The sequence below is a fragment of the Passer montanus genome, unplaced genomic scaffold (genome assembly GCF_014805655.1).
Source record: "Passer montanus isolate IOZ18808 unplaced genomic scaffold, ASM1480565v1 scaffold18, whole genome shotgun sequence".
Taxonomy (NCBI): Eukaryota; Metazoa; Chordata; class Aves; order Passeriformes; family Passeridae; genus Passer; species Passer montanus.
Window position 1 is genome coordinate 9,410,540 of NW_024365381.1, and position 15,588 is coordinate 9,426,127.

General features: G+C 39.0%; 1 protein-coding gene across 7 annotated transcripts in view; it reads left to right on the forward strand.

Moving 5' to 3' along the window:
• Window positions 1-15,588, forward strand: part of SIPA1L1 (signal induced proliferation associated 1 like 1) — a 201,860-nt gene that overhangs the window by 139,171 nt on the left and 47,101 nt on the right. For all 7 annotated transcript variants that reach the window (XM_039704988.1, XM_039704995.1, XM_039704993.1 and 4 more), the window contains 3 exons: window positions 1,744-1,874; window positions 2,482-2,670; window positions 9,016-9,190. In XM_039704988.1, the coding sequence (XP_039560922.1) occupies window positions 1,744-1,874; window positions 2,482-2,670; window positions 9,016-9,190 (495 nt within the window). The remainder of the gene's footprint in view (window positions 1-1,743; window positions 1,875-2,481; window positions 2,671-9,015; window positions 9,191-15,588) is intronic.

Consider the following 15,588-nt stretch of genomic DNA (forward strand, 5'->3'; position numbering starts at 1 on the left):
ATTTACAGAATATTCCACAAGATATTGAAAGAATTTTGAATTTTAATTACCTTTGTTTAGAGTATTGGCTTTCCCTAACTTGCAGAAGAATTTGGTAGAAAGCAAGTCTTCTAATGCTGCAAGCATGTTTCTAATGCTGTCTTGCATGCTCTGAAAGCTTAAACAGAAGACATTGAGTGAAGGATAATAAAATACCAGGCACTGGGGGCTTGAGTAAAACCCCCAAGGGCTTGAAGTGCTGGACAGCTGTGTGAAAGCACTTAGTATGTTGGAGGGAGACTTTGTAAGAACCAGTAAGTATAAGTTTTAAAAGACTTAGAGTAAAAAATGGGGCTCCTAAATTTTTAACTGTATTATTAATTGGAAAAATGATTGCCATTCACTTTAGATGGAGTGTATTTCAATATCTGTTTTTATTATCTTTAAATATGCAGTTCTTGATGATGTTAAAATACTTCATTTTCTCTCTGTAGTAGAATGGCTTATATTAGAGTGCTCCTAAAGTTCTTACTTAAATTTTTGTTTTAAGAATAGCAAGTAATCTATATGTAGTAAAGGCAGTATGGTTACATTTCCTGTCAGGGCAGTTACATCTTTTCTTTATATCATTGAATTTCACATTTCTTTGAATTACTGTATTTTCAGGTGGTTCTAACTTTCTATTTTTGTGCATGTATAAATGCATTCCTGTATGCAGCTTATGTGAAATGATGACATGGGACTTTTCTTGCACAATGCTTGACTCCTACTTTTTGACTTTTCTCTTACATTTTCTTTTAGGGAATGTATGTTTAAATTCAGCAGTCACTTAAGATATATGCAGCTTTGTTTATATGTTGCTGCATTAATGGTGATATGCCTCTGTCATCAGTCAAGATAGTTTGTAAAGCTCAAAAGGTTCTGTAGAACAGCCTTCAACACCAGTCAGTCTCTAAAATTGTTGAGCTTTGATTTTTGTAAATGTGCTTTTTTTTTTCATGTAAAGCTTGACTTTACATGACTATAGTTAGAAAAATATAAAAATGTGTTTCAAGGAAACTGCCATTCAGCTAGTGAGTGATTTCACCAATCTTGCAATCTCCTCTCTGCTGCCTTCCCCTCTGGACTGGTTTTCAACTGGACTCTTAGCACTTTAAGGGTTGTTGAACACTTCACTGTTCAATATTAATGCTAGTAATTTTATTCTTGTGCTTTATTTTTCTGTGGTACTATGATTTGATATTTTTACTGTGAACAAGCCTTTAACTTCTTTTGCAGCTTCATCAGTTTTTCCCATTTTAGAACTGAGCAACGTGTATGGAAAAAGCAAAAAGCATTCAAACAAAATAAATAATTTATATCCTTTGCTAAGTACAGTTGTTTGACATTTCTATTTTAACATAGGTTGTTGAGTTTCCCACTTTGGTGCATTTGGCTTCCTTCTGTTTATTTTTAAGTGGGGAAATTAGTAGTGCTTATTTACTTCAATGTGAATGAAACAGATGGCAATATAAAAGATGATGTAAGAGGTGTATCCTGTTTTGGGCCTATTTAAGCAGATATGCTATGTTGAATTTCAGCCTTTTTGTATAAATGGAGCTCACGAGAGAAGTGAAGCACAAGAATGACATCCTGGTACACTTGAAGACATGCTCTTATTGGCTCCATGGAGCTGGCAGTTTGTTTCCAGTGTAACAATCAAGCATGGAAATATAGTTGAAGTGTAAGAAGTAAGACAGACTTTTTTTTTTTCTCATATACAAGAACACTGGAACTATTTTGGGGCAGATGAGAACCTGGGTCCAGTAGCTGTGAGTATAAGAAGAGAGAAGCCAGAGGAAATCAAAGAAAATGGACCTCAGTACAACTACCGGATCATATTCAGAACCAGTGAGGTAAGCAATGCAGGGGGATACTAAAAGAAACTAGAACTGAGCAGGCAAAACCAGGTGCAGTATATGGGGTGTATGTGCTTTTCAGCATTGGTAATAGATTTCTGTATAGTCCAGGAACCTCCTGACAGAATTACGCTACATGTTTATCTGGCACAGAATATATGTGAATTATTCCATAACATCCAGTACAGAGGAAATACTGAAGGTTAAATCTTGAGAAACTTACAGGAGCTATATTAGCTAGAAGCAAGCAAAGAGGAAGGAAATTGCCTTCTTCACTTTTATATGCGGCAGTGGGTAGACCTGAGAAATGTACTTTTTACTTTTAAATGCTCTATACTATAGAAGATATGTAGTAATACTAACTTTTCCAGGTAGTAGTTTCCTGTAAAACTTAAATCTGATTAATTGTTTCATACAGTCTGATTACTATGATTGATGAGTGGAATTTTTGTGTATCAATGTTGGTCTCATGCTAAAAGGAATTCCTTAATGTCCTTGATTTCTGCTGAGAATTGGAAAAATAGTATGTCTAGTTGCACTGCTATTGCTAGTCAGTCTCAGTGCATAACTCAATATATGTGCTGTTTTTCCTTTGTATGCATAGCTCATGACATTAAGAGGGTCTGTGCTGGAAGATGCTATCCCTTCTACTGCAAAGCATTGCACAGCCAGGGGACTTCCCCTAAAAGAAGTGCTGGAGTATGTGGTTCCAGAGCTGAATATCCATTGCTTAAGGCTGGCCTTCAACACTCCAAAAGTCACAGAACAGCTTATGAAGCTTGATGAGCAAGGGGTAAGTGCAGAGTTACAGAATGAAATTATCTTAGTCTGTCAGATTATTGCCGTGAGTTGCAAAATGATCTTTTAGGCTTATATTATTAGAGTAAGTCTGTTGAAATGCCTCATTTAAACTAAAACATGTCATCTGTAGAAAGAGTTGTGTTGCATCTATTTCCCCCAACTTTTGCAGAATATTTGGGATGTATGAAATCAAGTTCATTTCTCTAGGTGGCCTAAAGTTTTAGATTAATGTTATGGCAGTTGTTAATTTAAATTTCCTGTAAAAGAGACTACAGTATTGTTTTTCAAAGACTGGGGGAAGGAGGGAGTTCTGTTGTTCTTATTGCTATTATACTAAGAACATAAGTCTCCCACAGTGCTAAATGTTTCATTGTAATACTGCATTGACTAAACCATGACCAGGGTGCTGCCGGTCTTGTTTTGTTTTGTTGGTGCTCTTTTTTTCTTTCCCCTGGAATAAACTACGTGGCAAAATATTCTAAGGCTTTCTTCATGTGAATAATTTTCAATGAGGTGATAGTCTCCTTGTCTTTTAAAGGCTCATTAGCACTACAGCTTTGACTTAGAAAAACGGAAGTCCATGACTCAAGTGAATTTTATGATTATAAACTTCAGTAGTGACATTTTATAGCTGTGTGAATGCCTCAGTGCTCACTGGTAACCTCTCTTTCCATGCCACTTGAGTGGATGAACCCAGGATGGGGACTGGGTCCCTCCCACTGTAAGAAAAGATCACGTTCGTGACCACTTGAGGAACCTGAACATATGTAATGGGATTTGGATTAATGGGATGCATCCCAAAGTCCTGAAGGAATTGACTGATGGAGTTGCCAAACCACTCTCCATGGCATTTGAAAAGTGATGGCAGTCAGGGGAAATCCCAGGAGCTTGGAAGAGGGGAAACATTGTACCCATGTTCAAAAAGGGTAGAAAGGATGATTCCCTGGGAGCCATCACCCTGTCAGCCTCCCCTCTGTGCCTGGCAAGGTCATGGAACAGATCCTCCTAGAAGCTCTGCTAAGGCACATGGACGTCAGGGAGGTGGGTTTGAGACAGCCAGAGCAGATTCAGCAAGGGCAAATCCTGCCTTACCAACTCAGTGGCCTTCTCTGATGGAGTCACTACATCAGTGGACAAGGGAGGGGTTACGGATATTGTTTTTCTGGACTTCTGTAAAGCTTTGGACATGGTCCCCCACAACATCCTTTCTCTCTGAACTGGAGAAAGATGGATTTGATGAGTGGACTGTTAGATGGGTAAGGAATTGGTTGGATGGTCACATCCAAAGGGTAATTAATGGTCAATGGCTCAGAGGCACAGTGGACATCAGGGACAAGTGGTTTATCTTGGGTTCATAGTGGGATTTAATGTCTTCATTAATGGCATAGATTGAGTGCACCCTCAGCAAATTAGGAAGCTGAGTGGTGCAATTGCCATGCCTGAATGGTGGGATGCCAGCCAGAGGGTTGTGGACAAGCTCAAGAAGTGGCCCCATGGGAATCTCAAGGTTTAAGATGGGCAAGATACTGCACCTGGATTCTGCACCTCTGGTATTCACAGGCTGGAGACTGAAGAGATGGAGAGCAGCCCTGCTGAGAAGGACTTGGGGGTGCTGGTGGGTGAGAGGCTTGTGGACAAGCTCAAGAAGTGGCCCCATGGGAATCTCGAGGTTGAAGATGACCAAGGGCAAGATACTGCACCTGGATTCTGCACCTCTGGTATTCACAGGCTGGAGACTGAAGAGATGGAGAGCAGCCCTGCTGAGAAGGACTTGGGGGTGCTGGTGGGTGAGAGGCTGGACATGACCCAGCCATGGGCACTCCCAGCCCAGAGAGCCAAACGTGTCCTGGGCTGCATCCAGAGCAGCGTGGGCAGCAGGGGAGGGAGGGGATTCTGCCCCTCTGCTCTGCTGAGACCCCACTGCAGGGCTGCATCAGCTCCGGGGTGCCAGCACAGGAAGGACAGGGACCTGCTGGAGTGACTCCAGAGGAGGCCACCAAGATGAGTAGAGGGTCAGAGCATCTCTGGTGTGAGAAAAGGCTGAGAGAACTGGGATTGTTCACCCTGTAAGACAAGGCTTGAGTTGACCTGTGACCTTACAGTACCTGAAGGAAGCCTATAAAAAAGAGGGAGAGGGACTTTTTACAACAGGACAGAGTGACAGGACAGGGGGAAATAACTTCAAACTGAAAGAGAGTAGGTTTAGACTAGGTATTATGAGGAAGTTCTGTGCTGTGAGGGTGGTGAGGCACTGGAACATGTTGCCCAGAGAAGCTGTGGATGCCCCATTACTGGAGGTGTTCAAGGCCAGGTTGAATGTGCTCTGAGTAGTTTGGTCTAGTGAGAGGTGTCCCTGCCCATGGCAGGGGATTGGAGCTGGATGATCTGTAAGAGCACTCTGTGATTCTATGACAACTAACAAAACTGTGGGGTTAAATTATCCTTAGTTCATATCCTATATGTTATTAATCTCCCGTAGTATGGCTTTCTAATACTTAAACGTTTGAAAATAATTAAGGGCAAGTGATACTTGAATTTTTATTATCGAATCAAAGTATGTTCTGTTTCTGTGGTAATGAAACAGTTTGACACTTCTAGCAAAAAAGATAAGTACACTCTGTACTAATTAGAAGCTGCATTTTTTCAATTCTAAGCTAACAAAAATTGGGTAGCAGCTGCTCTACTAATTAAGTACACAGAATGTTGATCACTTCTTCTCGCTGAGTGTCGCACTGTTTTGTTACAGCATAAGCAGGTGCCTGTTTGATACAGCAGATAAAATGTTTTGTAAATTTAAGGGTTAAGATTATAAAGTCGCCTTAGCCACTAAATTTCACCCAGGAATCCCTTCACTGAGCCAAATTTGTATGCATCAGTTTTCATTAGAATAGGATGTCTTTTTTATATTTGGGTGAGGTCTTGAAGCAGTTGGTTGTTTTCATATTAAGAATTTACACTTCTTTATTTAAATTTATCTGCCTTCAGCTTTAAGACTTGATATTTTTCTCTGCTACATTTCAAAAGTCATTTTGGTGTGAGATTTTTTCCAGCAAAGGTTTTTGTATGCAGTGATTATATCATCTGTTGGTCTTGTTTATGATAAACTAAACAGATTGCACTTTTCAAGTCTTTCACTGCAACATATTTTCTCTGCATTTCATATCACTCTTATGCCTGAGCTCTGTCTCTTCTACTCTTTCAATATCTGCATATGTCATTCAATGCTAGAATGGGAATATTTTTCTTGCCCTAGTTTTGTACTGGTGGTGTCTGTGAAAGTTGCTCGTTCCTTACTTCCTCTTGGATTGCTAGAGTGGTAACATCTGCTGTTCGTACATATGGTCCACACTGCTTGTCACCTAGCTGTTCTTTTATTGGATTTATTAAAATGCATTCATTTGAATAGTTCTGTGTTAAACAGCAATCCAGTAATTTCCGAGGGCTGCGCTGCCTTCTTTGCTAATCACCTTTTACTAATCTTTGTCTTGAATGCAGAGCTCATGGTAGGTTACTGTAAGTTTGCTTCCAAATATGATTAAAAAATTTGAATATTAGGGCAATTACTGATTTGTTGCAGTTGAAGCTAATCTTTATGGCAGTTCCTCATTCATAGAAATACTGCCGAATGTCACTTGGTTCTTAATATAATTCCTGGTTCATAATGTAAACTTGCTGACTGATTAAATCCAAGCTATACTTTTGGCTGTCTTTACTGTGTGCTAGATAAATACTTAAAGTGCACTTTTCTCATGTGTATAAGTATGTCAATACTTTCAGATTATTAAAATGAAGATGTTACTTTAGTAGTTTTACCACAACAGAATTCATGCTTCAACTTCTTTTTTAGCTTTTTCTTGTAGCTAATACACTTCTAAGGCCTGTAGGTTTATCAGAAGGAGGTCCAATAATGGGAACTGCATGCCCTGATCCAGATCTGCTCTTTTTGATTCAGAAATGCCAACTTGTGTTGTCCTTAAGGAAACTTTTTTTCCCCCCACAAATTAGCAAATCTAAGAACCCAGCTAGAAGGCAAATCCTGTTCTTTGCATTGTCCTTGTTTAGTTTCTCAGGCTGACATTTTCAAAGCAATAAAGCATGGTTGTTTGCTTGCTCATTGGTGCTGCAGATCCATTTTTATTTATGCCCTTGAGAATCCTTCCTTCACCTAAAGTTGAAGCTTTAGTAGTGCAAGTGTGCTTCATGAGAATAATTTTCTTTGTCCTAACTTCTTTAAGTGAAATTACTAGAAGCTATTGTAGTTAGCAGTACAGCTAAGGTGTTGTGGCTCCATGAAGCACTTGCATCCATCCTGTTTCTGTGGGACTGGAGAAAGGCACATCTGGGCAGCAGATGCCTGAATGGTCCAAGACAGGCCCTGCTGCTGGTGGTGTGGAGAGCAATGGCAGTTGTTCCGGCAGGAGCGGCAGCAGTGCCACCTCTCACCGCCTTTCCTCGCTCCCCTCCTCTCCTCCCTCACCTCGGGTCAGCAGGAGGCACTGGAGCAGATTGCCAAGCTGGGCATGTCCCATCCCTAGAGGTATTAAAGTAAAGTTGGATGTGAATTTGAGCAAGTCTGGTCTAGTAGAGCAGACCTGGTCTAGTAGAAAGTGTCCCTGCTGCCCATGTCAGGACTTTAGAAACTGGTTATCCTTCACGTCCCTTCCAACCCAAACCAGTTGAAGATTTTATGCTGTACTTGAGTTTTGTCATAAGAAATTTGGACATTTTTAGAAGATGAAAGTCAGTGTGTCAGGTGATAAAATAAGGGATATTCTGTAGTGGGGAAAAAAGAAGCAGCCTAGAACTGTGACTTACTATAAGCAGGAGCAAACAAGCCAGGTTATCCTTACTGTTCTTTTTCCCTCCTTGTTTTCCTGATACTAATACTTTATCACCATCATCATTCATCCTTGGTAGTAAAGGAAGAGTACAGTAAAATAGCAATTTCCAGAGTTTTTTAATTTTAAAATTTACTTTCTTTAGAGACAGAGTAGGACCACTTCTGAGGGCCTTTAAATGATCCCACCATAAATATAATAGGTTAAAAGTAACGAGTTTCAGTTTCATTATGTGTCCACATGGTCCTAGCAAGTTGAAAATCCTTTGCCCATGGCTTGGGATAGAATCTGCTGAGAGCAAATTGCCGTATATTCAGATAGCTTTGCTTTCCCAGTGCCTGTCCAAATAACTTTTCATTTCCCACTAACCTATAGCCTAAACTTGTAAATCTCATGCTGGTTGTGATAGCTTTTCTTAGAACTTCATTCTGGCATATGTGGTTAGTGTTTATTTGAAATAGAGCCTCTGCACAAATTCATGTGTAGGAGGAAAGATTATTTACCGGGCAATAAGGATGCATTTCTACTGGATGAATTACCTGCATAAACTCCAAGGCTCTCTTTTGTGCTCCTTCAATCTGAGTTCTGGCCTGTGAAATTGGTTTTGGAGACAGCAGTAAATGACTGTGGATGCTGCTTTCTTCCCTTCTGTGACTTTTCTGTCTGTAATCCAGATGTAAATGATGACAGTGTGCTCCTTCTTTTTGTGTCGGTATCAATTTGGAATTGGTAGAAACAGTTTGCTTTGAGGAATCACAATTATAATTGGGTAAAAATCACTTTATTTACATCTTTAGCTTCTGCTGTATTAGGAACATCAACTCCCAATTAGAGGGAAAGTGGAAATGAAAAGCACAAGTGTATTGAAAGATATGTGCTAGTAAATAGTACCTTCAAAGTATGACCAGCATTTTTCAATTTTGCTGGGTTTTTTTGTTATTATCATCGTATTTAAGTCAGGGAGGACCCACTGCATGTCATGGAGTCTTTTATCATTCCTAACAGATGAATATGCTAACAGGTGGGTAATTTCTCTCTTCTCTTTGAAATGAGAGAGACTTCATTTGGTCGCTTGTTTAAGAAGCAAGCACATGATGTGCCCTACCCTTCTGCATGGAAGGCTTAGCATAGGATGGCAGCTGTGGTACCAGTCAGTGAGTGTTGAGCTCCTGGCATTTGTCAGCCAGCACTTCCCACGTGGCTCAGTGTTGGATGTTCACTGCAAGCTGCGGTGTTGTCCTCCTGGAAATAAGCAACATTCATGTTTGTTTCACTTCAGAAAGCATTTTGACATCTTCAGATTAAATCTGCCATCATTGAGGCAAATACAGTAGAAAAAAATGAGAGTATTTGGAACTAGTCTAACTGTTGAAATTGGACTGACTATTAGGTATCTTTTCATTCGTGAATTTTAGATTTATGAAAAGAAGTGAATTTGGTGTCTGAGTTGCTTCATCACTTGCTATACACATAAAATTTTAATCTTTTTTCTTTTGCAGTTAAGTTACCAACTTAAGGTGGGTATCATGTACTGCAAAGCTGGGCAAAGCACAGAAGAGGAAATGTATAATAATGAATCAGCAGGTCCAGCTTTTGAGGAGTTTCTTCAGCTCTTGGGAGAGCGAGTTCGACTCAAGGGATTTGACAAGTACCGTGCTCAGCTGGATACAAAAAGTAAGACTTCTTCATTCTTTTTTTTCCCCGTTAAGTGAATAAAATGCTTGATGTGGTTGCTAACTGCCTTGTTGAAGAGTCCTTAAAAATAACATCTTTGTTGTAGGAAGGCAGTTGCTTAATATAAGTGAAAGCAGAGCATGTGTAATTTAACTGTACTCATATGGACTCTCAACTCTGATAATAATTGGATTTTTGCACTAATTTGGTATGAAATTGTCAATAAAGCTACAACAAGAAGTCAGTAATTATTGAATTATTATTGGTATTGCAAATCTATCATCAATGTGTTGTCTTAAGGCTAATCAATACAGCTGGTATGTCCTTTTTTTTAATTATGCAGTTATAGACTGTCTCAGATGTTTTGTGAATGCATCTATGTCGCTCCACCTTGAAAAGTTGATATACTGCTTTCCTGATGTCTGTTGCATGCAGTTTTTCTTCTAGGCAGTTTTGTCTTAGTCATCCTGTCAAATGTATTCCTCCCTGTCTGCTTTTTCTTTTTTGAGTTATGGACATTAAACTGGATTTGGCAGCTATGTTATCAGCTCTAACTGTAAAACATAGTGCAACAAAATGCAGTGGTGAGATGATCTGGGGTGACCGTAACTATAAAGGAAACTCCCTGTATTTGGAATCAGTCATGTCAAATACCTGTTTATCAGCTAGCACATGCTGCATTCAATTTCTAGATCTGTTTGACTTACTTGGGGAAATTTTGTATTGTGTTCCTTTTCTTGGAGTACTGGAGCTAACCAGTTCCCGTGGAGATCTTTTGCTATTTTGCTCACTTGTAGCAAAGGAAATGAAATAAGGAGTTTGATTCATGAAAGCTGAAAAACATTCATCAGCCTCAGTGCCGCAGAAGCTGTGGTCTTGTCATGGGTCTCCTGGCACAAATAGAGTACCTTGCTGTGCTTTAATGCTCCATCATTCTATATTCTGTCCTTAATTCTTACAGCAATTGCATTGCCATCTCCTCAGGCTGTTCTTGACCAGTCTAATCTTCAATCCTCACAGAGTTCTAAAGCCTCCTTTGGTTTTGAACCTGAATTAATACCTATTTTGCACTTATTTAACACTGAGCCTGTTTTTTTTTTTTACTTGCAATACTTATATTGCCTCTGTTGTAGTTCCTCCCTTGAGAGCATTTCATACACATGGAACAGTTTGGGTTGGAAGGGACTGGAAAGATCATCTCATTTCAACCCCCCAGCCATGGGCAGGGACACCTTTCACTAGAGCAGGTTGCTGAAAGACCCATCCAACCTGGCCTTGAACACTTCCAGGGATGGGGCATTCACAGCTTCTCTGGGAAACCTGTTCCAGTGCCTCACCACCCTCACAGTAAAGAATTTCTTCCCAATATCTAATATAAACCTGTCCTCCTTCAGTTTAAAATCATTCCTCCTTGTCCTATTGCTGCATGTCTGTGGGAGAAGTCCCTCATCAGCTCTCTTGTAGGAAATACCTAAAATTCTCAAGGTGAGATTTCTTTTTGCACAGCTCTGAACTGTCATTTTATTGGTTATAAAGATGAGCTAGGCCAAAAATCAAATGGGTATGGAAAACAGAGAAAGCATTTATTTAGCTTCTGGTTTTGTATTGTGACTTTGTTACTTTCAGTTGTTAAAGCAAGATTGTATCTTCCCTTTCTTCCGGATTAGTTAAGATGTGAAAAAAAGGAAAATGACCCATATTTTAGTGTCAGTCCACACACTCTGCTTTCTAGTATTTGTAAATGCTGTATGATTGAGTTGATTCATCTGCTCAAATGTACCCAAGAAAGCTGTAAATGTCTTTTAAGTACTTCTTTTGCATTTTCTTCTGAACAGGAGTATTTTCCAGAGATGTTTTGAATTCCTTGTTGTTGCTTCTGATTCAAGGAAAGAATATTGTCAGGCTTTGAGTTTATGGACTACAATTAAACACCTGTTGAATGGAACCTTTAAGTTGACTGACTCTCTCCTGGTTTTGAGAGTTATCTTCTTGTAATGAAGGTTTCTCCTCCAAGTTGAGAGCTGGCATATCTTTTTCATATTGCCTAGTAGACCCACTCAGCTCCATTCTGTATCTAAAAATACAAAAAGTCTTTATGTGAACACTTCAGTATGACCATTGAGGACAGGAAATCCTCTAAGTGGAAACTGCTGCTTTCATGAAGGATTTGTTACATTTTCTTTCAGTCAAGGTTTACAGTCTCACATATGTGGAACCTTATCAGCCAGAACTGCTTAGGAACTCTCTTAAGTTGTCTGATATCTTTCAGGTTAGATTGCCTGCAGGATTACTGAGAAAACATGACTATGTGTGAGCATGCATGAGTTCTTAATGAGTAGGTCTGGACAGCAGCAAATGTGAACAGCAGCAGCAAACGTTTCTAATTAGATCTTGATGGTGGTATTTTCTCCTTTGCCAGTGTGCAAAGCACAGATGGTAATGCTGACAGAGAAGGTGCTTTGGGGGCACAGCACTCAGCTCTTTGGACAGCTGCATTTGGAAGCACTTACAGCATATTCTACACAGGAAATGGAGGGAAAAGCCACTTAGTGGTAGGGGAAATGCTAAAGACAAGACCAGAGATGGTCACAAGAGCTGCATCTCGGGTGTGGGGAATATATGTAGAGCAGAATACAGCCAGGCAATACATTTTCAGTAGCTACCCTAAGTAATCAGTTGGTCCTTTTGTGTTGGCCTTAACACAGAGACCTGCAAAGGAGGGGGTTGTGTTTTTTTACTGTGACTTAGGTTTGTAGGTTTTGCTGAAACAGCTAGGTCTACAGCTAGGAACTGAGCTTCTCCATCTTCCAGCTCTGTGCTCTTTTGTTGCTAGAGAGCCCTGTCTTCAAATAGTTCTTGCAGTCTCACTACTCAGGAAGTTTTCCTGCCCCAGGATTGTGTTCAGTGGCAGCACAATTGATTGCAAAGATGTGCTTAAAAACAAGTGTCTGTTCATTGACTTGTCAGAAAGGTCAGATCTACGTAGACTGCTTGGCTAGTTTCTGTACCTTTGACAATACTTTGCAAGCTGTGGAAAGCAGTTGCATGATGTAAGATGTAGAAAGATTTTTCTCTGCATGGAAATCAGCTATTTGTAGATGTACTCTGGAAATATTCACAATATTTTTAATATATGCAAATTTGGAAAAGTAAAGTTGCTCTAGCAAAAGGCAGTTTCAAAACAATTATTCTTAGAAATTTTTAGAGTTAGGGTCCTAATTAGTAAGTGTCCATAATAGAGCCAATTCCTTAAAAGGAGGAATCTCATGCATACTATTAACTGAAAGCCTGTTTAAGTGTATTGCATCCTTCAAGGGCTTTAGTTTTGGATCTCTGCCAGTACCACTGTGAAAAAGCGATGCTACTTTTCAAGTTTTGTTTGTTTATTTCTAGCATTACCAGAGGGGAAACAGTCTATCTCCTGGCAGCCTGCAGACTTTGGATAGGAAATAGAGCTTGAAAATGTCACCTACCCCACAGTGACTAGGAAGCTTATGGGCATCACTTTAAAGTAATAAACATCACAGTGATCTTTCAAATTATAACTTCAGTCAATTTTCATTTTCCAGTTGTAATGTATGCTTTATTTCCCTCCCCCTCACTTAGTCTTACTTTTCAATATTTTAAATTGGTAAGTGGGATCAGGTTGATAATGCTGGGCCTGGTAACAAGGATTGTGTGCCCAACAGAGTGGTGGTGTGGTTGATGAGGGAAGTAAAGGAAGTTGATTAATATGAGCTGGGAATTTTATGATTTATCATTTTGATAAGATTACAAATCAAGTTAATATTGGTAGGTTTCTGTACTAAATGTTTATATACTGCATGATTTTCTGATTGAGACATCCAAAGAATATAAAACCATAAGTAGATAATAAAATCTAGGGAATGAATGGACTTTGAATTGACATTTCATTTAGGGGTTGTCAAGAAACCTCAACATTTGTAGTGAAATAATACAGATAGATTACCTTCTTAACTTACACTATATAACAGCTTTCCAACCTTGTGGAAATAATGATAGACTTACTCTTGGGTCTGAGCCTTCTGTTGGGAGACCAACAAATATTAAAATATTAAGAAATATGGATGGGAGGAAGTCCATCTGCATTTGTGTTATACATATACTTTTGTATGGTACAAAATAAAAGATTCTGTCCTCCTCATTTCTGTCTGAAAACAATTTGGGTATTACAGAAGTTGGTCATGAATCCTTAGTGTAATCCTTGTGTATAACAGAAGAGCAGTGTTGACAGCTGCTGACAAAGCAAAGGTAGGGGGAGCAACATTAAGCTCTGAACATATTTGTTCTTAGCTACTCAGCTAAGTGCCAAGATCCAGTAATGGAGCAAGACTGGGAAAGCATCATGAGTACTGTGCCATAAACTGGTGGCCAGAGGGGATGTCTTCAGTGTAACAAGGTGCTAATGAATTTAAAGATCCCTCAGGCCTCTGTTAAATAGAAGTAGATTGCAGTGTTGGCTTGCAGTTTTAACCTTGAAATGATGGATGTTATTCCAGTACACAGTCTTGGATTTTATTGCAAATTGTGATTTGGTTTAAAACAAACACCTGCAGTTATGGTGGTGCACTTCAGGAAAAGTATTCTGGACTTCACAAAAGCTGAATGGTGAGAAAAATGCACAGTCGTAGTGCATATGGACTTCTGTTGGTAGCTGGATTTGAATAGGAGAGATTTAAACTGTAAAGTGCTTGGAAATAGTTGGGATTATTAAATGTGTCATTTGGATTGTAGCCTGATTATTTAGTTTGCAGAATCAGTGCTGTTCTCAGAAAACATTTTTCTGCCTAAAATTAAATCCTGCCAGGAATTTTGGAAGTTTGGCTTACATATGTAGGTGTTCTAGAATATTTTTGGTTAGAATTGCTTTATTCTATTCTCCCAATAGCTTTTGAGCCCCTTCCCCCCTTTCTGGGCCTGCCTTCCCCAGTCTCACTTCCCTATCTTTTTGCACCTAATCCTCCCTCCCCTTTTCCAAGTATTTGTCATATTTCTGTATGCTCTGTTTCCAAAAGATGGATTACAAATCAGTGTATTTACTGTTCAGCAGATAAAGCTGTCATGAAGTTGCATTGATGTTTAGGTGACTTTTGGGTGTATGTGTCTCCTTGGGTGTGCACTGCAGTGATCAGGCAGAGGACAGAGGCTGCTGTGAGCACAGTGCAAGGTGAAATGATCCCCTTTCAGCTGTCCTGCTGTTGTAATTAGCATTTGAAGGAAAATGATCAGCACATTTAATATTAAATTATTAAAATAATATTTGGACTGTAGCAATCTTTTCTTTCTAATGCCCTTTTTATTATAGATAGGTGATTTAGAAGTGCAAAATCTCTGTGTGGATATAATATAGAAAACTTTCCATTTAATTTTAAAGATCATTTTGTGTTTCATTTATAGTAAAGCTACCCCTATTTTATTATTTTGAATCTGATAGGGAACAAACTTCTCAAAGGTTATACTCAAAATCTGGATAAATAAACTGTATATTTGTTACTGTAAATGCATCACAAATCTCACATCTGTTATCTTCTTAGCAACATGATCTCTCTGCTAATGAAAATGCCAAGATACAGTTTTTTAACAGCTTTTTAAAATACATTGTTATAAATAGCTGGGATTATATAATTTGGTAGCATGTTTATATAACTTCAAATAGCCAGAATGCTGTGTTCCATACATAGAATGATTTATTTTCAAGTGGTGTTTGAAAGCAGGCTTTTTGCTCTGTGGACATAAGTTGTATTTAATAGCATATACTCACTATTTTAGCTTTAAATGTGTTACTGCTTAAATGAATGGCATATTTTTCCAGGTCACTTTATAGAGTGAAAGAAAGTGAAAACAAGTTCACAATTTGTCGGTAATCAAGTGTTGTTTTCAACCAACACTTTGTAAACTGAGTAATATCCCCCTCTTCTTTTCTTTCTAAACTTCATAGTCCTAGTTTTTATCATTTTTCTCTCCACATGAAGGTCTCTCCATCCACATTTAATTATTTCTGTGGCCTGTTTCTGGATCCCTTATCTTTCTTCTGTAACCTTTAAAATAGGGTGGCCAGAACTCAAAACAGGTGAGGTTACCTTAGATTAATATACCAGCATCATAATGTGATTTTTGTGGGCTTTTTTCATCATCAATTATCAGCATGGTGGCATCCTACTTGGGGTTTTGACTGTTCCTGTCCATAAAGCAGCTGCTCCAGTGACAGTGCTACCTGATTTCATTACAGTTAATTTCAAGTCCTGATATTTGTGCTTAGGAGAAGCACAAATATCCTGTTGTTATTGTGGGTTATAGGTCATTTGCTGTTTATTATGTGTTTGATCACAGTATTCATTCAGTATGTCTGTCTTCCTTGCTGAAGTCTCTTTCATATT